The sequence below is a fragment of the Chionomys nivalis genome, chromosome 5 (genome assembly GCF_950005125.1).
Source record: "Chionomys nivalis chromosome 5, mChiNiv1.1, whole genome shotgun sequence".
NCBI lineage: Eukaryota > Metazoa > Chordata > Mammalia > Rodentia > Cricetidae > Chionomys > Chionomys nivalis.
Window position 1 is genome coordinate 28,934,645 of NC_080090.1, and position 24,368 is coordinate 28,959,012.

At 47.0% G+C, this 24,368-nt stretch overlaps 1 protein-coding gene across 2 annotated transcripts in view; it reads right to left on the reverse strand.

The window, feature by feature from the left end:
* Positions 1-24,368, reverse strand: part of Arhgef3 (Rho guanine nucleotide exchange factor 3) — a 287,187-nt gene that overhangs the window by 148,592 nt on the left and 114,227 nt on the right. The window contains exon 1 of one of the 2 annotated variants that reach the window (XM_057770293.1): positions 15,248-15,350. The exons of the other annotated variant lie outside the window; for it this stretch is intronic. Coding sequence (XP_057626276.1) covers positions 15,248-15,298 — 51 coding nt within the window. The 5' untranslated portion in view covers positions 15,299-15,350. Of the gene's footprint in view, positions 1-15,247; positions 15,351-24,368 lie in introns of those variants that run through there. 2 annotated transcript variants of the gene reach the window in all.

Sequence of the window (24,368 nt, forward strand, 5' to 3'; positions counted from 1 at the left end):
ACATACACTGGAGTTACATGGTCATGCTTGACCACTCTGGACCCTGGTTTCATACCTGAGGATGAAACAGACTGGGGTGGGCTTAGAAGCAAATCTTTAGGATTAGAAACTGAGGCACTGGGAAACCCTGTTCTCTGAAGCCACTAACCTCAACTCTTTCATGAAACCTTGCCAGGACATGACAGGGTCACAGGAGAAACAATGCACTGAGCAGCTACACACCTCTTGTGTCTGGAGGCCCTTTTCCATTCTTCCTGGAGTTTGTGGGCACACTGAGCCCTTCCTCCACTTTTGCCACAGTGCCCCGCATGATAGCCGACAGCCTTTCGGACATGAGTGATAGATAACTGGCTGCCACACTATTGTTCTTGCTGCTTCTCTGTAGACCAGGTGAGCAACACTCCCCAGTGCAGAAGCACCGAAGACTGTTGGCCCGCTTGTTGAGCAGGCTCTGGCCAGGTTGGTGCACAGGAGCCCAGGGTGGGGGTCTCTGCCTCAGCACAGCCCAAGGCTGCTCCTGAGGCTCCAGCTGCCTCCAAGGATCCTGTTGGCAAGGAAGCTCTCTGCTCCCCTGAAGCACACTCTGGTCCCACACCCCTACTCACTTGCTATGTGCAGGCCAATGGGGATGGAATTTATGAGGGATTCTCCTGACTCAGTATCTTGAGTGCTAGGGTCGCAACGGGGCAGCGTTGTAGCTGGATGAACCCCTGTTCTTGAGAAGGGTGCTGATTACCACAGGAGTCTTCCTTACAGCTTTCTTCCACACTGACTGAGAGGAAGGATGGACTGTCAGCCTTGTATGAACTGCCTGGTTTCTGTTGTTTGTCTTTGGTTTTGCTTTTGTGTGTGTGTGTGTGTGTGTGTGTGTGTGTGTTTGGAAGACACCTACTTCTGATCAGCTAACACCTTCTCAGGTGCGAGGAATTATGTCCCTATTAAGACTCAAGACACTTCATGCTGTAGAAGTGTCTGGGATGACCCAAGCTTTAGAGGACTACAAGGGCCTCGGAACCAAAAAACAAACAAACAAACAAACAACAACAACAACAACAACAAAAACGACTGTAGGAAGGGTTTATTGGACTTACACTTCCAGGTCACAGTCCATCACTGAGGAAAATCAGAGAAGGATTTCAAGGCTTCTGCATATGACAGGAAGGAATGCAGCTTGCTAGCTCCCTTATAGGTGTATGCTTAGCTGGGTTTCAGATTCAGCTAAAGACCACCTGCCTCAGGATGGTGCTGCTACCAGCAGTGCGCCCTCCACCCTCATGATCGATTCGTCAAGACAGCCTCCCAGAGGCTTGCTAACAGCGCCATCAGGGCTTTCCTGTCCGATGACTCCAGGCTATGTCAAGCTAACAATTAAAGCTAATTAGGAGGCCTGGTATCTTTATTTGGGGCTCCTGTAAAGCGGATCCCAGGATAAAGATGGAGGGCTACACTATCTGCTTGGAAGGGTTCCTTGGAAGAACTGGTGAGCATGCAAGGGGAGTGGCAGAAAGGAGGAAAGTGAGTGTAGTCAGCAGGTCACAGCGATGGCTAGCAGGAGTCCCACTCACGGGGGACCCCCTGAGAGAGCTTACAAAACACAGTCTCCACTAGGAATGAGGAGGCAGGGTGGTCAAATAATTCCTCCTTGGGATATCAGCTGCCTTGGATGGAACTCTTAAGTAGAAGGAAGTAAAAAGATGAACAGGAAACTCTAAAGAAGGTATCTGGAGTGGCATATGCCACACAGGTGATGCCTCTGCAGAGGAGTTTTGTTCACTGTGCTGACATTCCCTCTTGACATCGTCACAATAACCCACAACCCACTACACCATCCTTCACTCAACAGACAACCACATGATAAGAAGTCATTGTTCCTTCAATCCATCACCATCCTGAATCCATCCAGGAGAAAGACTCAAAGGGAGGCCACCTCGTTCTAATGTTTACCAACCTGTCTCCCATCTGGGCACAAAGAGGCATCTAGATAAAGTTTAATAACAGTGTTTGGGAATATTTATTTACTTTAATAGTTACATTCTATTGACGGCAAGCATACTGGACTTTTGTTTATCTTAGTAATATAAACGTTCAGTTGACAAATATCAGAGGAAACCTTATCGTCTTGTAGAAAATCATCATGCCTATCTCAACGTTAAGAGCTATAGCTAAGGTGATTCGCCTTCATGGCTCTAGCAACATTTTGTAAGTTGCCAAAGTCACTAGAAATGCCCCATGCATGTAACACAAGTGACAAGCACCTTCCTCTGGCCTTCTCTCCGGAATAGCTGAATGGGGCCTCCTCCTTTGCCTTGTCTGCCCAGTCACGGATTAAAAATGAAGTTCCTATCTAATAGGCCTAACTTTAGTCACAGGAAATGGGAGTGCTTGGGAGACCCAAAGCACCAGCCATGCTTTGTTTGAGGATGGGCTCTTTATCTTCCCTCAGCCCTCTTCCTTCTCCCTGTGGGAGGAGCGGGCGCGGCTGCTCGGTTGAGCCTGTGGGGAGCCGGGCCTGCTTGCTCTGCTCCCTAGTTGGCCTCACAGGCTGCTTTCAACTATTTTGTTGTTGAAGATTTATGTCCTGGCTCACAATCTTACGTGCTGTCAGAACGAAGCAATGCCCACATTTGGATGCAGTCTATCTGGTGCTGTGATGAGGAGGAGCGTCCCCATGAGAAGATTGAAGGCCTTCTCTGTTGACATCATCTGGACACCCTGACGGCACATGTGAGATGCTTTCTCAAAACCTCCATCCAGATATTTCTCCAGCTTTACTGAAACACAACTTTCTGAGGCCTGGGCTATTCATTTTTAGCAGACATTTCCAAGTCATAATGATGTTACCTTTTGCTGGCCTGATACATAAATTTTAAATTAAACCAATTAGTGAACAGACATTGCCTGGGTTATGATTTATTTTTAAGGCTGGCATCCTAGCCATGTAGCAATAGCCAGTTGGTTTCCCCTCTGGCTCAGTTTCTCTATCTAAGTTCGGGGAGTTGAGTCAGACAACCTCTAGCACTTCCTTCTCGTGTGATAACATGTGGCCAAGGACACTGCTGGCTGGGGGAGGAAAGTGGCAATGAGAATGACAGATATTGGAAGTACTTTCGAGAAAAGTCAGAGGTTCTCCACTTGCCCCGGAACTGGAGATTACAATAACCCTTCTACCAGCTGTGTGTGTTTATGTGCAATGAACAAACCACAAAAAGTACATCTGTTTACAGTAGTTCTGGAAATGAGACTCTGCATCCCCTTGCAGCCACACCCACAAGCATTCGTGCTGAAGTTGGAAACTTCCACTACCCTGCCTGTGTCAGTGAAGAGACACAGAGATGCTTCAGGCCAAATGGGCTCGAAACTTGCCAGGAGCAGAGCAAAGTGAAAACACAGAGATTCTGGCCCAAAAGCAATGATGTTTCAAGACAACAAAAGTAGAACAAACTAAGTGCATGACCTTCCTGGGAGGAGGACCCAGTGAGGTTATATGGTTGCAGGTTGGTGAAGATGACCCTGCTTTCAGACTCACAGAAGCCTCAGTGCCTCAGACTGGACCTTTTCCCAAACCCCAGCTCATGTCAGGCAATAGACGACGCACGATTTATTCTTTAGCAAGGGCACCGGAGTCCAGCTCATGGGAAATTTCTATCTAAAAGAAATAATATCTTAACAATCTTTTATTCCAGGGAACCAGAATAGAGAACCTATTTCTATGTGTATGTGTGTGTCTTCACGCACGCACAAACACATACACACACATGCACGCATACACATGCAAGTTACCTACAATTCAGAGTCTGCATCTATGCCCCAAGGTGGGAAGAAAAGTGAGGTGCTAGAGGGAGGGGTTAAAACAGATGCTTCTCATGCCTGCATATTGGCAAAATTTGCCTGATCACACAAAGGTAGAGAGGCAGGGTCTCTCACACAAAGCTGGAAGAGGAGCAGAGATGGTGGGGCCACTCTCCAGTGAAGCTGCAGATGTGATGTGTCAGCAGCTGCCCAGCACCCCACCCTTAGAGACACATGCTACCGTTAGCCTTGCCTATGGTCACTCAGAGACCTGCCCATGATGTGTTTAAAAAGCAAGACTAGAAAAGCAGAAATGTCCATCAGTAGGAAGTAGTGTGCAAGACAGTACTGACATGCGTGTCAGTCAAAACTGATCTATCAACCGATCGCCTTCTCACACACAACTACACCAAGCCACACAATCAATTCCAGCACCGCTGGCTCATGCCACCTACCTGACTCAACACAGAAGGGCTGAACCCACAGCAATCCAACCAGAACCACAAACACACAGAGCTTCCCTGTTTCTGGATCAGAGATTGTTTTTTGTTGTTGTTTTGTTTGTTTGTTTGTTTGCTTGTTTTAATGATCTCTTTATACTTTTCAAACTTACTGAGAGCTCCCAATGAACTTTAGTTTATGTGGATAATATGCATCTGTGGTCATGGTGTGGAAAAATGAACGCTCAGACTGGGAATGTACTTCAGTGCACAGAGCCTCTGACTCATTTGCACGAAGCTCTAGGTTCCACCTAGCATGAAACTGGGCAGTGCTGTAATCCTGGCACTTAGGAAGTATACCAAGAGGACCAGACAGTCGGAGCCATCAGCAGCTACATTGGGGACTCTGTCACTGGAAGCCTCCCAGAGACAGAGAAAGGAAAACTTAGACACTCAAGAAGTATCCACTCTTCCAATGAATGGAGTGTTGACTTGTTTATCGAACACATATTTGGACACAATTTTACTGCATCTCCCTCATTTTGTGTTTGGCCAACTCTCCTTTCTGCCACCTATCCAAACAGGCTGCATTCCCAGACCTGCTCCTAGGTCCATCCGCTGGGACACTCCATTCTGGACAACACACAGGAAAGAAGCCTGCTTTCTAGCTAGCCCTGCGTTGCTTCCGTCTGTGGCTTGGCAGTCCTTAGGGGTCCTGACATCAGAGTTTCTGACTGTCCTGTAGAGATGTCAATCATGTTGTTTCCACTTCCTTTAAACCATCTATGACTCAAAGACTTCAATCTGCCATCTACCCAATCAAGTTTGTGTCTAAAATCTGGTACTGTCCTGTTTTACACACTGAGTCTTCTGTCATTCTGCCGCCACTGGGTGTCCATAGTAACACCTGTCACAAATCACCAAACCTATTATCATACACTCATGCCTTAGCCCCAGGTCACCTGTTCATCTTTTATGATTCAATCTGAGGGTTCCCTAATCCAGAAACTCTCCATGATTCACCCTCAATGTTTTCTCTTTTTATTTTTTAGGTATTTATTTATTTGTTTGTTTGTTTGTTTTGGGGTTTTTGAGAAAGGGTTTCTCTGAATAGCTTTGGTGCCTGTCCTGGAACTAGCTCTTGTACACCAGGCTGGTCTCAAACTCACAGAAATCCGCCTGCTCCTGCCTCTCGAGTGCTGGGATTAAAGATGTGCGCCACCACCACCCAGTTTAGATATTTATTTTTTAAATGGTATGAAAATACATAATAGGGATGTTGGGGCATTTTTATTCATCATTGAGGATTTCCCCTCCCCCAGGGGAAAGGTGAGATGGTTTAATGTAGCCCAGGGTGGCTTTGAACTCATCATTGCCCTGCCTCTGACTCTGGGATTACAGGTGTGAGACACTGTGTTTGACTAAATGCATGGGATTAAGTTGTGAGACACCTGGCATACAATGATAGGCACACCTCTTTCCTACTCCAGCCATCTCCTCCTCTCCTGGGAGACAACCTCTGCCATGAGTTCCTTCCAGATTTTTCCAGAGTTGCCTCAACATAGAGAAGCAAGCATTTCATCCAAATGGCAGCAAAATTTCTACTGTATCTTGAAAGCCTCCCATGCCACCAAACCACCAAAGCAACACAAATGGCTTCATCTCTTCAGTAGCTGCAAAGTCTTTCTTTTTAATGGTTTTGGTTTTTCAAAACAGGGTTTCTCTGTGTAGCCCCGGCTGCCCTGGAACTTGCTCTGTAGACCAGGCTGGCCTCAAACTCAGAGATCTACCTTCATCTGCCTCCCAAGTGCAGTGATTAAAGGTGTGCTCCATCACACCCTGCCCAGCAAAACCTATTTTTAATGCATGTATTTATTGAAGCCTGCATTAGCCGGCATGTCTGTGGTAGCGAAAATGTTCCACACAAATTGGTCTATGTGCAGGAGAGAATGCAGTGGCAATATCCATGCACGTGAAGCTAAGTGATTATTAATGCTGCCCGACTGTACTAATGAGCCCACTGTAATTTACACTCCCACTGGCCAGGTGTGGACCAGCCTGCCACCCTTACCAATGCTGTTACCTTTCTTTAAAATCCCCACTACCATAGTTGTGACGTACGATACAGTAGTCAGGAAGTACATGCATCTATTCAAATTTACATTTTAATTCAGTAAAATGAAGAGGGGAAAAATGAGCTCTGGTCCTTAGCTGCACTAGCCAATTTCAAGTGGTCAGTGCCACCTGCGGCCACTGCCCTCCATCTGACACAGGACAGGTTCTCCAGGTGGTACCATGCTAGACTTGAACTGGTCTCTTGTGACCCATGTGCAGTGACCAGACATTTAAATTGTGGTTGGTTTCAGTTGACCTGAAAGACTCTCTGTGTATGTGTGTTTATAATTTTTTTAAGATTTACTTATTTCTTTATTATGCATATAGTGTTGGCATCAGATCTCATTACAGATGATTGTGAGCCACCATGTGGTTGCTGGGAATTAAACTCAGGACCTTTGGAAGAGAAGCCAGTGCTCTTAACCTGTGAGCCATCTCTCCAGCCCGTGTATTTATAGTTTTTACAGCAATTAAAATCAAAATGCTACTACTATTTGGGCATATTGAGTTAATATTATGAAAATTAATCTCTGTTTTTACTTTTTTCTTTAACCTGGTTAACCATGTAGAATCATGTTCCAGTATGAAACACACAGTTTTGTAATTCCGTGGGACTGCGCTCCGCCCCAGTGCACAGTGTACCCAGAGACAGGCACTTTATGGCATGATTCCTTTCTCATAGGAATGACTGCAATCCATATAACTGTGGAAAAAAAAACAAACTCTTCCAGTCTTTCTCCTCTGTACCTTCCCTTGCCCCCCGTGGACAGGCTGAGCAGGGAACACAGAGAGGGCTGCAGGGACTCTGCTGGCCAAGAACCAGGCTGCAATGAGCCAGCACACTTCCCACCGGGGCGGCCACAGGCAGGAAGCAGTGGCACTGCTGACTCCCAAGGAGGGGCTGATTTCCTGGTGGCTGTGGAAACAATCTGCCAGAAAACAAAGTACCTTCAAAAGGAACACAAGCATGGCTTCAAGTAAGACTTCCAGGACTCTGTAGGGCCCAGCTCCTCCGTGCTCTGGGTCATCTCCACCTTTGCCCTGGGTTTGACCTGGTTTCAACACAGGTCCCCAACTCAGGAGGCTCTGTCTGCAGCTCTAGCTGAGGCCAGAGAAAGATCAGTCACGGCTCCACCTTAAGGATCTCACAGCGTGATGGTTGTGCAGCTGAGAGATGCTTCAGTCATCAGAGTCTTTGACTTGGGAAATGAAAGGATAAGAAAACTCGTTTTTGGAGAATGGCCCATGAAGCTGATAGTCCAGGACAGGCACTGTATTCTAAAAGACAGTAAGGTCTAATTTCATGGGCTGGCAAAACAGCTCAGCAAGTGAATGCTTACAGCCAAGCTTGGCAACCCAACTCCCAAAAGTTGTCCTCTGACAATCCTACATGGTATAGAAAAGTGCATGTGTACACACACACACATACACACACGCACGCGCGCGCGCGCACACACACAAATTTGTAAAATTTTTTAAATATAATCTCATTTGCGCACAAACCAACTGAGTGGGAAAAACCTTACTAGTAATTATTACTATTATTATTATTATGCTAATTATTAATAATAGCAATTGCTATTATTATCATCTGTGTGCCTTTGGGCAAGAGATCTCTATTGTGTAATCAATGGAATAAGATTTGGTGAGATGAGTTTTCTTCCTGCCTCTTTCAGTGGGGAAGCCTGGACCTTAACCATACGAATGAGATCTTATCGTCCCTCTTCATCCAAGTTGTCTGCCTCTTTTGGAACACACCTGCTGGACAGTTAATACACGTTGGAGTCTAAACCGGACATCAGCACTGACTCACAGAACACCTCGTCTACTGGACAGATTTCTTCAGAGGCAGAGGTAAAGGGAGTGGCTGGGTGAATCACCGGAGCAGAGCTCTTCCCTCAGGGCAGAAATGCTCATAACGATGTGTAATTTTCTGTGGAAAACACCACAGGGTGCACGAGGCCTCATGAGGACAGAGGGCTAAGGATTTACAGAAGCCCTGGCAGGACAAGCACCTTAGCTCATGGGGCTACTTGAAGAGTTAGCACCCAGAGTGGCTTCTCCCCCCATGCACCCGTGTGCCCCCGGCACTTAGACGCGTTCACTACCCTTCGGGGCCCCACCTGTGCCCGGACACCAAGACTTGGTCACCTCTCCTTTCTCGTATCAGGAGATTATAAGCATGCTGCAGGCCAGTCTGCCCGACATCTCTGCGTCTGCCCAGTGTGGACGTGGAGGACAGGGTGGAACAGACATCTCCAAGCAGTCCCCACAGACTTGCATCGATCACGTACTTATTGTGGTCTGAGACGTGCCGGACTTTGGTTAGATGTCCTCACCCTCTGCATCATGTACTCCAACCCCGCTGCAACAGAAGGTTCTACATAGAGATCGACAAATGTAGGGTCAGCAATGACATCGGTGACCCCTCAGTCTGGGCCTGTGACTACTCTGGCCAATGGAGTGTGGGTGGAAGGGACAATTCCAGGCTCAGACATTGTAATGGCCAATTTTAATTGTCAGCTTAATGAAATCTAAAAGCACCCGGGAAGGGAGTCTCAATGAAGGACCAGCTAAATCTGGTTGACCTGTGGTACATCTATGGAGACTGTCTTGATTACAGTAACGTTGGGAAGAGCCAGCCCACTGTGGGTGGCACCGTTCTCTATTAAAAAGGAGAAAGTCAGGTGAGTGTAAGCATAGATGCATTCTCTGTTTTTGACTGTGGATGTGACTACTATTTCAAGTCCCTGCCACCTTGATTTCCCCGCAGTGATGGACCACAGCCTGAACTCTGAGCAGAAGTGAGTCCTCTCTCCCTGGGCTGCTTTCATCAGGGTGTTCTGTCCGGCAACAGGAGAGGAAGCCAGATCAGATCCCAAAAGACAGAGTGCACCTCAGCGCGCGTTCCTCTGGACAGGAGAAGACTCCACACGTGACCCTCCCCAGAGCAGACTCCTAGCCAGCCTGCCTCTCAGGAGGAGAACAAAGTTTGTGTCTGTCTGCCTCAGAGGCTGGGAATGGCTGTTACCCAGCACTGAACGAGGCACCCCTTGGCTCCTCTCTCCCATCTCACGAAGGTAAGGTTTTTAAAAATTGGGCCGTTTTGTGGCTTTCTTCTCACCTCCTCTCCAGGCTGGTAACAGGCCACTCAAAGAAGATAGCAGGGGTCACAAGGTTGAACATTTCGTCTGAACACCTGGTACAGAAGCAAGAACCAAGCTGCTTCTTAGGGTGGGGGTGATGGGTCAGAACTGGGTGACTGTCCCATGAAGTAAGCAGAGTCAACAATCACAGCCAATGTTAGGGGAACAGGCGGGGCCTGTGGAAAGAGGGATAACCCCAACAGGACTAGCACTGAAGAGGTGAGGGGTGAGCCAGGCATGAGACAGCCATACTAGGGATGAGGAGAAGGCAGGATGTGGATGAAGTTATCCAGAAAGCAGGCGGGCACAGCCAGGCAGCCAGAGTCTGTCCCCGTGCCCCTCCCCCTCCCCAGGCAACTCTTCATCACAGCAGGGGGGCAACTGAAGCTCAGCCATGGTGAGGCCCCTCTCAAGGGGAGGACACCAACCTTAGTGTGTTGGAGAACCACTACAGAGCAGACGGACTATGCCCGTCTCTATTAATCATTCTGTTTCTTAGCAAAGAAGGCTGTGATTCAGGACCATTAAAGTCACACAAAGAAGCTAAGGTTTAAGAATAAGGAAAAACACTATACCAAAAGGGGAAAAAATTCCTGAGTGACAATTTAAAGAACAGTGTGTAAAAAATAACAGTCCAGATAGTGTGCGGATGTGGATTTGGAAGGACACGGGCCCATTTCAAGTTTCTCTTTTCTCCAGATCAGTCGTTGATCGCAGCGAACAAGTCCTGAACATTAGTGTTTGAAAGGCTTCAGAGTGATTTTATCAACTTTGCATAGGCCTGATCCTCATCCCCATTCTGCAGGTGAGGCAACTGAGGTCCAGAGAGATGAAAAACTTGCATGGTCACTGTGTAAGGAGTAGTGAGTGTTTAAAGTCACGGTGTCCACTCCAGGGTCTGGATTCTTTTTAAGTTCTTTTTTTTTTTTTTCATTTTATATAGGTGTGTTGCTTACATATATCCCATGCACTGCATGCATGTAGTGCCCGTGGAATCTAGAAAAGTGGACTTACACATGGTTGTGAGCCACCATGTAGGTGTGAGCGGGTCTTTTGGAAGAGCAGCCATTAACTGTTGAGCTGTCCCTGCGGTTCCCAGGAACCAGATTCTTAAAAGCTTTGTTTCTGCTGCCTCTAGAGGAGAGGTGGGAGCCAGGAAAGTTAGCAGCACCCAGTGTTAACTGCAGAGCCTGAGACTTGATGACTCCCAAACTCATGACCCCCCTCCCTGTGCTCTGTCCTGCTAGAACAGAAGGAAAGAGGAACACAGGAGCTAATGGCAGGAGACAGGTGGGACCTGCGGGTCTGGGGTGGGGCAGCGAGAGCATCAACAAGATTGGCAGGGAAGAGATGGGGGGAAAGGAGCTGGGTAGCTTGCTGAGGCAGGCCCACTGGCGAGGCAGAGAAGCCAGAACGCGGCTGAAGTTATTTAGAAATCAGGATGGACAGAGCAAGGGAATGCTGCCAGATCCTGCTTCCTGAACACTTCCTGAGAGAGTGCCCACCCGGTCAGCAACACGAACCTGTTTCCCTAAATGACAACCATACCGTCTATATTTAGGTCCTAGAGCCACCCATTGTTTCTGTCCCAGTAGACGGTGGTGGTCACCACCCTGACTTTGTCCCTTGTGAGTCACACGTCTGAGTGTCCTATCGGGAAGGATCTCTCTCAGAACCTTCTGAATGTCCTTCCCCTCCTGTGGCCCCCATGTCCAGTTCTGAGAAAGCTAGAAGAGGGGTTTTAAAGAAAGTCCTTCCATGGAATATGCTGCCTCGCTCCCTCCACAAAATCAAGCCAAGATCATATTTACCTCCAGGCTTAGGGCCCTCAGAGCCCAGTTGCCGCCGAGAGCTTGCATATGAAGGCTTCTTTTCTCTGGCAGTATCGCTGCTCGGCCTTTTGTCTAAGATACCGTGTAAAATCCCTCATTTCTCTGGTAGCCGCCCACACATTCTCAGGTTAGTACAACATGGGACCTGGTGACATTTGGTGTGTGCTGGCCCCGCACAGCACGGCCACAAGCTATTTCAGTTGTTTCTCAGGGTAACCCAAGAAGGTGGGCGTCATCATTTCCATTTCACGGCGGAGAACTTAGATTCAGGGCGGCATCATAGTGCACCTTGGGTCGCACGGCTCTTAAGGCAAAGCGGGGACTCAAACTCATACCTGTCTGGCTCCGGAGCCCATAGCTTAACCTTCACACCTCACTGGCTCTTCCACAGACACAGGACACTTTTATCAGATCTAAGATGAACCAGTGAGCTTTTTAAAGGGCTCCTCCCTCTCCCCCACCACAACTGCAACTTCTCTAGAGCCTTTTCTGAGACTATCGGAGATAAGAAATCAAAGTTTACTCCAAATTATTTCCAAGAACAGCCAGCTAGCCTACTACATTTTGATTCAAGTAGATATCCTGATACCTAAAACTCACTCATTAACTGAGACAGACATAAAAATCAGTTTTTACTTTGGGACAATGTATCTGCATGCCTCAGGCTCACCTCAGAGCTGAGATGAGTTTGGAGATGAAGACTTCTAATAGATAGGGAAACTGAAGCCGAGAGAAAGTGACTTGTCACGATTGTTCTTACTCATGTAATTGAACCACATCAAACCACCAAAAAGGACATGCCAACAAAGCTCTGGTGAAGATCCTCTAGACACCATCCACGGTAGACAACCTGGACAGGGCCCCAGCTTGAAAGCCACACATCCTGCCTAATGGCTAAGGGTGTCATTTCTGTGTGCATTCTGCCTCCATTTGAAACCTGACTCACTCACCACTAACAGTCTTCAGGAAAATTAAGTTTTCTAAACCTCAGTTTTCCCATCTGGAAAATGGAAATAAAAGCAGCCAATCCCTACAGTGTTACAGAACTTCATAAGCTAGTCATGTAAGTATTATTGTTATTCTATGCTAATATCATTTATATGAGATAATTTTAAATGTCAATTTCCATATTTCAAAGGCTCAAAAATTATTCTTCATTAAGCAAGCAAATGGCTGGTGTAGTGAGTTGGAGGAAAAAGTGAAATTACTCGAGTCACATGACAGAATTTAAAAAACATGTTTGTGCAATAACAGTAGGAAAAAAAGAAACCACAAAATGGGAGAAAATATTACCATATCATATATATAACAAGGGGTAAGTATCCAGAATATAAATAGAATTCCTAAACTCAGCAACAAAATTCATACAACCAGATTAAAAAAAAAAAAAAAAAAAAACGGGCACAAGGCTTGAGATGTTTTCCACAGATGTACAAACGGCCAACAATGTATATGAAAACATCCACATCACCAGCATTAGATAATCACAAAAAGAAATACATAACACAAAACAGAAAATAGTAAGTGTTGGCAAGGGATCCTCGTGTACTTCAGGCAAGACGGAGAATAGCAGAGATGCTGTGAGAAGCTGTACAGCGGTTCCTGCACGTTCATAATTATGACCCAGCTTTGGGGTGAAAGTGGGGTTTCAAAGATATATTTGTAACAGCATTGTTCACAACGCTTACACGTTTTAACACGTAGCAATTCAGAGCCGGAGAGGGATGAAGAAGTGAGCAAAATGTGGCACATGAAACAGAATGCTATTCAGCCTCAAGGCAGAAAATTCTGACACACGTTACATCATGGACGAACCCTGAGGGCATTGGTGACACAATCCAGTTACAGACAGGTCCTGTTTGACTCAGCTCCCAAATACTCAGAGCAGTTAACATCAGAGAGATGGCTCAGGTGATAAAGAGCGTTCTGTTCTAGCATGGGGGTCTGAGCTTGGACCCCATCGTCCCCATAATGCTGGGTATGGTGACCCCCCAGGCCTGCAATCACAGAGCTGGGAAAGCAGACGCCGGCGTTTCTAGCTCAGCCAGAGACCGTGTTTCAAGAGATGCGGTAGAGGGTCAGTGAGGTGACTCAGAGGGTAGAGGTGCCTGCAGGGCAGGCCTGAGGGCCTGAGTTTGAGCCCTAGGATCCACAAAAAGGAGAGAACCAACTTCAGAAAGCTGTCCTCCAGCCTCCACATGTGAGCTGTGCAAGTATGCCACACACATGCCACGTACACACACACAACAATAATGGTTACAAATGTTAGATGCCCACACATATGCCACGTACACACACACAACAATAATGGTTACAAATGTTAGATGCCCACACATATGCCACGTACACACACACAACAATAATGGTTACAAATGTTAGATGCCCACACATATGCCACGTACACACACACAACAATAATGGTTACAAATGTTAGATGCCCACACATATGCCACGTACACACACACAACAATAATGGTTACAAATGTTAAAAAATAGTAAGGTGGCTGGGCGGTGGTGGCGCACGCCTTTAATCCCAGCACTCGGGAGGCAGAGGCAGGCGGATCTCTGTGAGTTCGAGGCCAGCCTGCTCTACAAGAGCTAGTTCCAGGACAGGCTCCAAAACCACAGAGAAACCCTGTCTCGAAAAACCAAAAAAAAAAAAAAAAAAAAAAAAATAGTAAGATGGTAAGTGCTTGAGGAGGACACCTATGTGTGACGCACACACACACACACACTACACACACATACATTCACACACACACAGTAGAGACAGGAAGTAGAATGCTAGTGAACTTGAGCACTGTTTAATGAATTCAGTTCTGCTTTCACCAGACGCGATGGGACCTGGAGATGGATGGTAGCGATAGGCACACAGCATTATGACTGTATTTAAAATCGTTGAACTTTACATATTTAAAATGTTTACAGCAGCAAATCAAATATTACATGAATTTTACCATAAAAATTTTTAAAAAATGAAAAAAAAATCTGTACCTATGATAGTCTTATACAACTGGAACCAGGATTGCAATCGTTACTCTGGGGATGTGATTCTGATGGGACTAGAACAAACGGTGAGGTTATCTTTGAAAGGGTAGTTTTAGCAGCTCTAAAACGTCAACACATACCCCCAAACAGATCAACTAAAGAGACAGGAGAGTCAGCTTAGGGACTCTGAACCATTCTTCAACTCAGAGGCAAACTGTTTTCAGCCACTCATTCCCAAACAACCTTCGCCAAGTTCCAACATACTGAGGAAAAACCTGAAGTCTCGGGCCGGTCTAGATCCGCCTGTCCATGACAGTCACATTAAAGAAACCTACAAAGGAGTGGCTCTGAACTTTCCGAGCTACATTCAGCCACTCTCCAACCCAAAGGGAAGGTGACCTTGGAAGTCCACCTGAGACGCAGCCCTCACTAAAGGTAGGTGTGTGCGTTTCTTTCTTGAGACGCAGCCCTCAGTAAAGGTAGGTGTGTGCGTTTCTTTCTCTTTGTCTTTTTCTTCCCATTAACTGATGTGGGTTTCTTGTAAAAAAAAGAAAAAAAATCTGTCCTGGTAGAGCAGAGGGTGACCAGCCCACCCCCTTGCTCTCCTCCAATCACAGCTGCTGAGGGGGTGGTGACACTGATGCATGCTACCTGGCTCACCAAGGCAAACACACGCGGCCAGCCCACACTGCCATCCTAACCACCCCACACAACTTCTTCCCGATTGAACCTAAAGTGAGTCAGGAACCTGGCTCCATTGTCCAGGGTCTGTGTCCCTTCTGTCGTTGTTTTATTTTTGATTGCAGCTCACTGCATAGCAACTTGGGTCATGAAAAGACCACTGCACCCTGCCACACCTCTGATTCCAGCACCCAGTGGAGGCATAGGTCAGAGTTGAGAGCACCCAGCCCCAGCTCAGGAACAACAGGGAACTTACCTGTGCACGGAGAAAGAAGCAGCACCACACCATGGGGCGCTCCGGCCTCATCCACCCTGACTCCCCGGCTGCTAACCGCAGCAGAGCCCAGTGGACAGGACTCTCTGAGCTGTGTGAGCATGGTTTCCCTGAGGGAACTCCTCCCCGCCACTTGAGCTGCATGACAGGAAGTGACACGGGCCGTCCGTTACCAGTGTCAGAAGCTGAAAGCACCAGCCTAGGGCTTCCTGCCTCCGGTCGTTTCCTTGCCTTGCCTGCTACAGCTGCTCTTTCTTCCCAGAACTCTTGGCTTTGGCATTCGAAGGGGCACCAATCTCTAGAATCTGTTAGACGAGAGCCGTGCCCCCCGGTCCCCACCTAAAGCCACGCGGGATGTCATGTCTCCCATGTGCAGTTCTCTATGTGTCAACGCTGGAGTGAAACACAGACAAGGAGGGACACGGGAAGGCCAGCTTTGGGTACAAAGACAACCAATGTCTCCTTGAACTTCATGCCCGCCTAAGATGCAGAATACATACAGAGCCTCAGTTTAAAAGTAACCACACACCCATCCGTTGCTTTCTTTTTATTTGGGCAAATCTGGCATCTTCCTTCCAGTGCCTTTTAAAAATAGCTGCTTCTGGAAGTGGTCCTTTTGTGTTTTGTCGAGGATCACAGGGGCTCCCTGCTCTTCTCATGGTTATTACAGAAGTGACTTGGGGATGGCATTTCTAATTTTATTAATTGAAGGTCTTATTGGGATGCACACCCATTCCCTCTTCTTACAAAATCTAGACTCCCTTAGGTAAAATTGACAGTATCACAATGACCCACACAATGGAAGAGCACAGTAACCCAGCATGCACACTCCCTGTACGGTGTTGTAGGTCTCAAACCCCAGGAGACCTCACTTCAATAGAGTTTTCAGTTATTATTTTAAGGTTCCCAAGAGGACAGAATTTATTTGTAAAACTCTTAAATGCAATGTGTAGCTACAAAGATGTAAGCCATGGTTCATGGGACCAGCATAGAGAAAGAGTTCATTTGGGCAAGACACTATTTAACAGAAAGATTCAGTCCATGGCTCAATTTTAGGTATTATGAAAAAGGCTAGCCCCATTCATGTTACCAGGAAAACACAAGCACACATTCACACACACAAACGTGCACACACGTATACGTGCACACACACACACAATGGAGAGGGAGCTAAGTTTTAACTAAGCCTGGAAAAACAGTTTTAATGGCAACAAAATTTGAGAAGAGCTCTCAGAGCAAGGGGCACAGGCATCTAGGAAGGGCACTGTACAAAAAACCAGGCCACACCAGGGAAGTGTGAAACCAAGGTGCTTAGACATGTTCGGAGGTGGCAGGGACAGGCTCTTACTACAGGGAGCATGGGCAGATGCACTTGTTTGAAGAAAGAAGGAAGTGAAATCACTGTCAAAGTGCCCCTGCCTGAAAGACAAGCATGGGTCACCTCAGGGCTGGTACCCAGGAAATGCTCAGTAATGTGTGTCCCCCAAATGGTGGGTGCCAGATGGTCCTTGGGAGTCTCCTTTTCTGAGCCTAACACCTCACTGAGAAGGATTCTTGTTCCTGACCCACACAGGAAGAACCCCACATTTGCGCAGGTCCCTGGACAACCTTCTTGGGTAGCAATCCAGCTAAAGACTGACCGCTAATCCCCTGAGAATCCCTGGAACATTCTTTAAGCCCAGCCCCTCCTCTCCTGTGGGGAAATCCCTTCCAAGAGATCCAATCCCCAAAGCCAGCCCTATCCTGGTGAGCATCCACGGGGGATGTGAGCTGAACAGAGTACGCTGTGGTCTGGTTCATTTCAGCGGAGGGATGTGCCACTAACATCAACTAACCCTCTGCTGACCCAGACTTCCAACCACTGACAGCACGGGAAAGAGGACCAAAAGCAGTGGTTACAGCGCTTCTGACTAAGCTGAAGGGCAGGTAGCGGTGGAAGAGGAAGGAAGGAGAGAAGGAAGTCTCCAGATGCCCTGGTAGGCACCTCAGCACAGCCTGCAGAAAGGAAGGAAAGGCCAGCGCACAGCCATTTCCCCTGCAGCTGCTCCCACCCTGATGGGACTAAGTACTCCAGTAACAAAATGGGTCTGTGTGGACAGCGCCCCAAGAGGAAGTTGATAAAGAAGCCCCTGGCCTGTGACATTGATTTCGAGCTGCAGCATATGGACTCATAAAGGAAATGAAGTCTTCACTACGGGAGTCTGAGGCTAACATGGATTCAGAGATGCTCTTCAATTTTGCATGTAATAAGTCACTGTAATATGGTCATATACAAGAATAAAGTAAAAGAAAAAAAGGCATCTTTGCCAAGGGCTCTGCCGCAATCCCCTTTGCCAGAGGGAATTTGGTTAAAACCAGAGGGAGACTTGAAATCATAAACACTAATGCCTACAGGATGGGGTAGAGACAAAAGGCCAATGGGCACCAGGCCCTACTGAGGAAATCTGTTTTTATTCAGTTCCTGCTCCAGGAGACCCAAGGAACCACCAACCCAAGGTGATCAGACATTCCAATTTTCTTTTTAAAACCCAAAATCCAGATATTTTGTTTAAAAGAAAGAAAGAGAGAAACCTCCAAAGATTTCTGTTCTGGGAACTCCTCATCATTGTGTGCGTATGGTGGTCAACGGTCACACTACCCAGTGCTGGCTGGATCTGACCCAGGGGCTATCTATTTGGAACATATGGTGGCAATTCTTCTGGATTTTTCCTGGTACTGAGTCACACCTAAGCTTCTGGGTGTAACAAGATCTCTCCTGCAGGACAACATTGTTGAACGGCACAGGCCTTTTACTTGACACCCAGGGCATTTCAGCATCTCACCGGACTGTTACGCAGCTCCCTCAGCCCCCAGCAGGCTTAAAACGTGACTTTGCAGTGGTCCATTCTCAGCTGCCAATGCAGGGCACTGCGCTCACGGTAATGGTGCATTTGTGGAGGAAGTGAACCATGATCACTGTGATATGACATTGTGACTACCGATCGTTGCTGCTCTAACATGAACCTTACTGGCTGTTTTCTGTTTGTCTGATCCTCACAACTCTATCTAAAGAGGCCTTAATTTTATTATGTTATTCTACTTTAAATTTTGTTGTTGTTGTTGTTTAAAAACAAAAAAACAAAAGTCAGAAAGGTAATATTTACCTTCCCTTCGTCACAGGACCTAATGACAGAGGTTGGTCAGGAGGAAACCTTTAGAACATCTGAAGTATACACACACACACACACACACACACACACACACACACGCGCGCGCGCGCGCGCGCGCGCTCACACAAACACATGCATACACACACATGCGCACACAAGCACATACAAACACATGCACACACACACGCACACACACAGTGCCTAGGTGGCAGAGGTCAGTCAGGGGGAACCTTTAGAACACCTGCAGTACACACACACATGCACACACACACACACCTCCTTTCCCTTCACACCTCACCACCATCCAAGAGTCATCTAGAAGACTGCTTTTTGATATTCATGAACCTGATATATTGAACCAAAAACACTGAAAAAGAGAAGGCTTGTCGACAACGGAACATTCCACCTGCCTCTTGGAAAGAAAATCCTCCTTTCAATGCCCCTACTTTACAGATGTTCAAGGTAAATCTTACATAAATTAGAGAGAAATTTAAAAAAACAAAAAGCAAACACATCAAGTCGTGGATGCACGGGTTCTCAGGGTGTGATACTTTTCTTCACCCTGGGTGTTGCTTTGTCTGTTTGTATGTGGGAAACGTACCACAAGGCACTTTCGGTACAGACACCAGTGGCTGTGTTCCCACAGCTAGTCAATAGAATTCTGCTGACACGCTACCCCACTTCTTGGTATCACGGGCACAAGCGCTGCTCATCCTGGGTTGCTATTCCATGCAGATGACAGCATCTCCTGGCGAGACGTTCCAGGCAGTTTCCTCCAAAGGTATCATAAGCAACATATTTTCTGGGGTTACGGGAATTTCATTTGCATAAAATAGAATGATCAAATTTCAATAAAATCCTATCTTTACTAAAGGGGAGCAAATGGACTGGAGAGATGGCTTGCTGGGTAAACACATGTGTTGCCAAAGTCTGATAGCCCAAGATAGATCCCAGAACCCATTTTAAAAAGCCAGATGTGGTGACACACATGTGTAGTCCCATATTCCCTCTGAGAGGCAGGAACAGGAGAACTGCCCAGGAACCAGCCTGGAGTATACAGAGCAGCAGAGACGGTTAAAAACGGTTCCACCTCAACAAAGTGCAAGACGAGAACAGACTTTTGCGTCCACGTGCGCGCATGCACACACACACACACACACAGAGCGATACATAATAAATAAACAAAAAAGGTAGCCAATACTAGATGTGTGCCACCTGCCTGCTTCCCGGAACTCTGGGGAGGAGACAGGAGGTCTTAGGTCTAAGGAAGGGGCTGCTCTCCAGAATGAGAGACTCTGATTGGATGGGAGAGCAGGAAGCTGGAAAGGAAGGGACAGAAGGAAGGTGACAAGAAAAGAAGTTTGTCAAATGATGGTGATTCTTCTTCCCATATGAAATTCATCGTGTTCCTTAATCTCTTTCTTATTTGTGCATGAGATGCCGAACCCACCACAAAAGCTAAGGTGTTCGAAGACAGTCTCAAAACTGACATTATTTCCAACTGGTGCCTGAAGTTCTCATAACTGCACACTGAATCATAGAGGGTGAAGTCATCTCGGTAGAACTGGGATGCTGATGGTGGTCAGAACTGAAAACCATGACCCACTGATTTAGCCAAACTCCCAACACCAGAAAAGTATCTCACAGAGCTTAAGTTTCTGAGGTTGTTGCCAAATTCAGGGGCAATGAGGGAAAACCAAGTTTTCTGCTATGGTTAGAGGAAGGAGTCAAGTCTCTGTGGCATCATATTGGTAGAGAGTCATCACACACAGCAAGTCCGTGAGAATTAAGAACTTCAGAGCATGTCAAGCCTGGGCGCTCACTTGGAGTCAGATCCCCACATTGAATGTCTCTGGTTTTACTCTGTAAACAGAATCTGGACTGCTCTGCGTGTTTTACTACTAGTTCTGAGTAGGAGGGAGGTCTCCAGATCGCCCCAAGTCAGGACCAACAGGACACCACTGATTCAACTTAAGAGATTCAGCTCAATGCTCCAGATTACAAGATTACAAAAGTGATGAAAAGAATTTGGGAGCAGACCTGGCTGCCCAACGTCAAGAATAACAAACAAACAAACCTCATCTACCGTTTCAAATTATTTTAAAAATAAATGGTGCTTTGGAGTAGGGTCCTTACAGAATGCCATCTTATCTAATCTGCTAATCTTCTGGACTTCTCTTGCCAGTTTTGCTTTGAGCAATTGGGTATGGTGTTTATTTTCTCTCTGAACAAATTGGAGCCTTTATAACCAAATTCCCCACATTACTTGGCAATCGATACTGTTATGGCTTGAGTCTGAAATATCCCTCATGGTTTCAGCACAGACCTATTTTGGGAGGTTGTGGAACCTAAGGCAAGGAAATGGCCCACTAGAGGCGAGTGGTCTTCAGCTCTCTCAGCCAGCACTCCTGCTCTGCTTTCTGGTGGGCCAGGATACACCAGTATGCACAGCATGCTCCCACCGCCATGGCCTGAGCCTTCCTTCCTTCCTTACCACAGGGGACTGGAACCCTCTGAGACAGTAAACCAAAACCAAAATCTTCCCTTCCTTACATTGTCTCTGTCCGATGTGGTCACAGCAACACAGGGCTAACACAGCTGCCCAGCCAACTGCTCTGCTAAGAGAAGGTGAAGAAAGAAAAGCCGCCTTCCAGCGAGGGTTGAGCCACAGGCACTTGGCAGGTATGCGTTCCCTGCAACCGTGAGCAGCCTGCAGAATGGCCATAGAGCACATCCGAGACGCTGCAAAGAAGCTTGTCTGATTTCAGTTTACACATGCATGAGCCCCCGTCACACAGACATGAGCCCCCCCCCCCCCCCCCCCCCCCCCCCCCCCCCCCCCCCGTCACACAGCCCTTCCCAGGGACTGTCAAGTCCTCTTGGTTAACCTGTTTGTCAAAAGGGAAACCCTTGTGGGTTACTGACCTCTGCCCAATTCTTTGGAAGAGACAAGATTTTACACAGATGAAGAGCTGATCTCTATCAGCTAGAGAACTTCCTTACTTGGAAATGAGATTTACTATTTGTCGATTACACTGCCAAATCCAGGGACAAGCGGAAAGTGTAAACTCGGGGCGGGGGCGGGGGAGGGGAGGTGCGCAGTACTTTGAAGCTTACATTGAATAACCAGGAGGATTTTAAGAAGTGATTTGCTTATGTCAGAAAAACAACTCTACGCTTTAATTTTCTGGGTGAAGATACTCAACAAAAACAAAAATCATTTTTTTATTACAAAGTTTCTCCTTTGTTCTTCAGTGATACTGCAAAGCATTGTGACATTGCTTTATATTTTTTTGTGTTCCTTGACCCACATAGGGCAGTCAGTGCTCTCCTTCCGACGGTCACACTTGCGATCAAGTGGTTTTACCTGCTGAGCCATCAATCTCATCAGCCCTTTGCTCCTCACGGCAGCTCAAGCTGCACCTACCTGGCTGGGTTAGACATACGAGGGTGGTTACATTAGGATGGGCACGGTGCTACTCGGACGAGTTAGTAAGGCATGTCACTTCCTTTGTCCATGTAATGATGCCTTCATTCCTCAACAACGTGTATGGACAGGACAGGACAGGACAACAGGGCACTGACCGGTGTGTATGAAAAGCAGAGCAGACGATAATGGGAACGCTATAGAGCATCACATTCTAGTTTTATATAGGTTTAAAATTTTCTGTTTGTTTTCAAAGAGAAGAAATCTTGATTTTTTTTTCATTTATCTCTATTTGTTTTGAGTTTATTTGTGATGGGGTCTAATGAGACAGACCAGGATGGCTTTGAATTTGCAATCCTCAAGCCTCAGCCTCCTGAGTGCCTGTATCTTTTTAATGTCTTCCTTAACATTACTATGTTCCTCTAAAAAAGTCCAAGAGTTCTACAAAAATACCTTTAAGAAAAATACCTAAATACTAAGCAGCACTCTGTCCCCATGACTCAGGCTGTACAACAGCAGAGTACTGTTTTCTTCTTTTTTAAAAAAATTTAAAATGTGTTTGAGTGTATCTGAAGAATAAAAAGTGCTACTTTCACCCCCTTGAATCAAAATCAAAAAGGAATCACCAAACACTGAAAAACAGCAAACCAATGAGCTGTTGGGAAAAGGCTTGAGCTCCCACCAAGGGATAACAAAGGTCTGACTGGAAGTGCCGCACCTGCTCCCATCCAGGCCCCTCCCAGGACGCTGTACCTTTAAGAGAGACTTCCTGATGAGGCAGAGAGTTCTGAGCGCAGCTTCCTGGAGACTGCATACATAAACAATAAACTCTGCTGAAGAACTGCAGATAGACAATACAGCCCATGCGTCTGTGACATGAACCAATTATGAGGGCTGACAATAGCCAGGGCATTTCCAGCAGGAATGCAGATCTCTGATAAACACAGGGGAAACCTGTTACCCACACACCTGCACAAACACAGCTCCTGGCCTCGCATCCCAGAGAGAGAGAGAGTTGTCTCCAAAATCAGGGCTGTTTTTTAAATTATCATTGTCCAGGAAGAAAGAAGTCAAAATTCTTCTCAAAGCACCACCACCTACTAAAAGCAACTAAAGAGGCCTCTTGATTCCAGGCTGACCAGCAAGGCCTGGGACATCTCTAACAACCAAGAGCGTGTGCGCGTGTGTGGATGCCCCATAGCTGACCTCCCTTCCTGGGCCTAGGAAGTCCCTAGCTCAGAAACCAGAGCCCAAAAGTTACTAAAGAGAAAGCCCTGCCCACTCACTTCCCAGGCTTCCTTGCGGCCAGAGCAGCGGAGCTCTAGCTGAACTGTCCAGGTCAGCGGGAGGGAGGCTGGGCAGCCGGACCCTGCAGAGCTGGCTTTGTGTAGGCAATGGGGAACCTTAGTCAGAGGAGGCTGTGAGGACAGATAGGAAGCCATGCTCTATTGCAGATGTTACAACAGTGGCATTTCCCCCACCCAGCAGCGGCTGCAAAAGTATCCTTAGGAGAACCTGTTAGAAGTGTTATTTGGGATCCATCCTGATTCCCTGATTCTTACAAGTCTCCCTGAGCTACTCTGAATTCACTTTCTACTTAACAGAACTACACTTTATTGCTAAGGGGTTAATAGAGGAACACAGATCAGGGAGCCAGTCCAGAAATCAAGTGCACAGAGTAGTTCTGTAGTTCTTAGTTCCAGGACCAAGCGGCTTCTCTCATGCTTACATTGTCTCTTGACCTTATGCCCTGTGTCAATTGGGTCTAATTCCTCCAGGATCTTATCTCCTTCTACTTTCCTTCCCTCCTCTCAATCTGAGGTCACAGTTTCTGTTTCTCATCAGGCTCCTTCCTGTCTCTGAGTCTCTGCATCTGCTATTCCTCCCCAGAAAGTTCCTCTCCAGCTCCTCACAGAGCAGCAAGGGCTTCCTCACCCAGCAACACCAGCTCATGGGAGGCCTTTCCAAAGGACTAGGCTCCACACCCCAGCTCTTATTCTAAGTCAAGATACCTGTTGATTTCCTTTGCAAAACTAACCACATCCTGTGATTAATTCATTTCAATAACAATAGCAAACACCACAGCCCGGGGGCTTTCTACACGCCAGAAGGCAGGAGAAGTTCCTTTAATTTGAAGCCACTCTGCTTTCTAGTCCAAGTTCGCAGACACTCTTTAGGCTTTGGAAAGGTTAAGAGAGGTGTCCCCTGAGCTTGGTTTGACAGAGATGAACAAAAACTTTAACCTGGATTTGTATCAGGGACTTTTCACCACAGGATCCCTTTAGGCAGTGAGCTGACAAACACCCATTGCCGCTCAGGTGCTGGGACCTTGAGCCTGGTACTCCAGCCTGAAGAAGCCGGGGACAATTTTCAGGCTCTCCCCTGAAGAAATGGCTCCAATGGGATGCAGAAATGTATGAACATTGCTAAGCTGAGGAGAGGGGTCCAAAGAAAAGAGAGCGAGGGACAAGGACAGTACAGCTCATTGAGGGAGCTAGTGAGTCAAAGGGCCTGTAGAAGGGCCAAA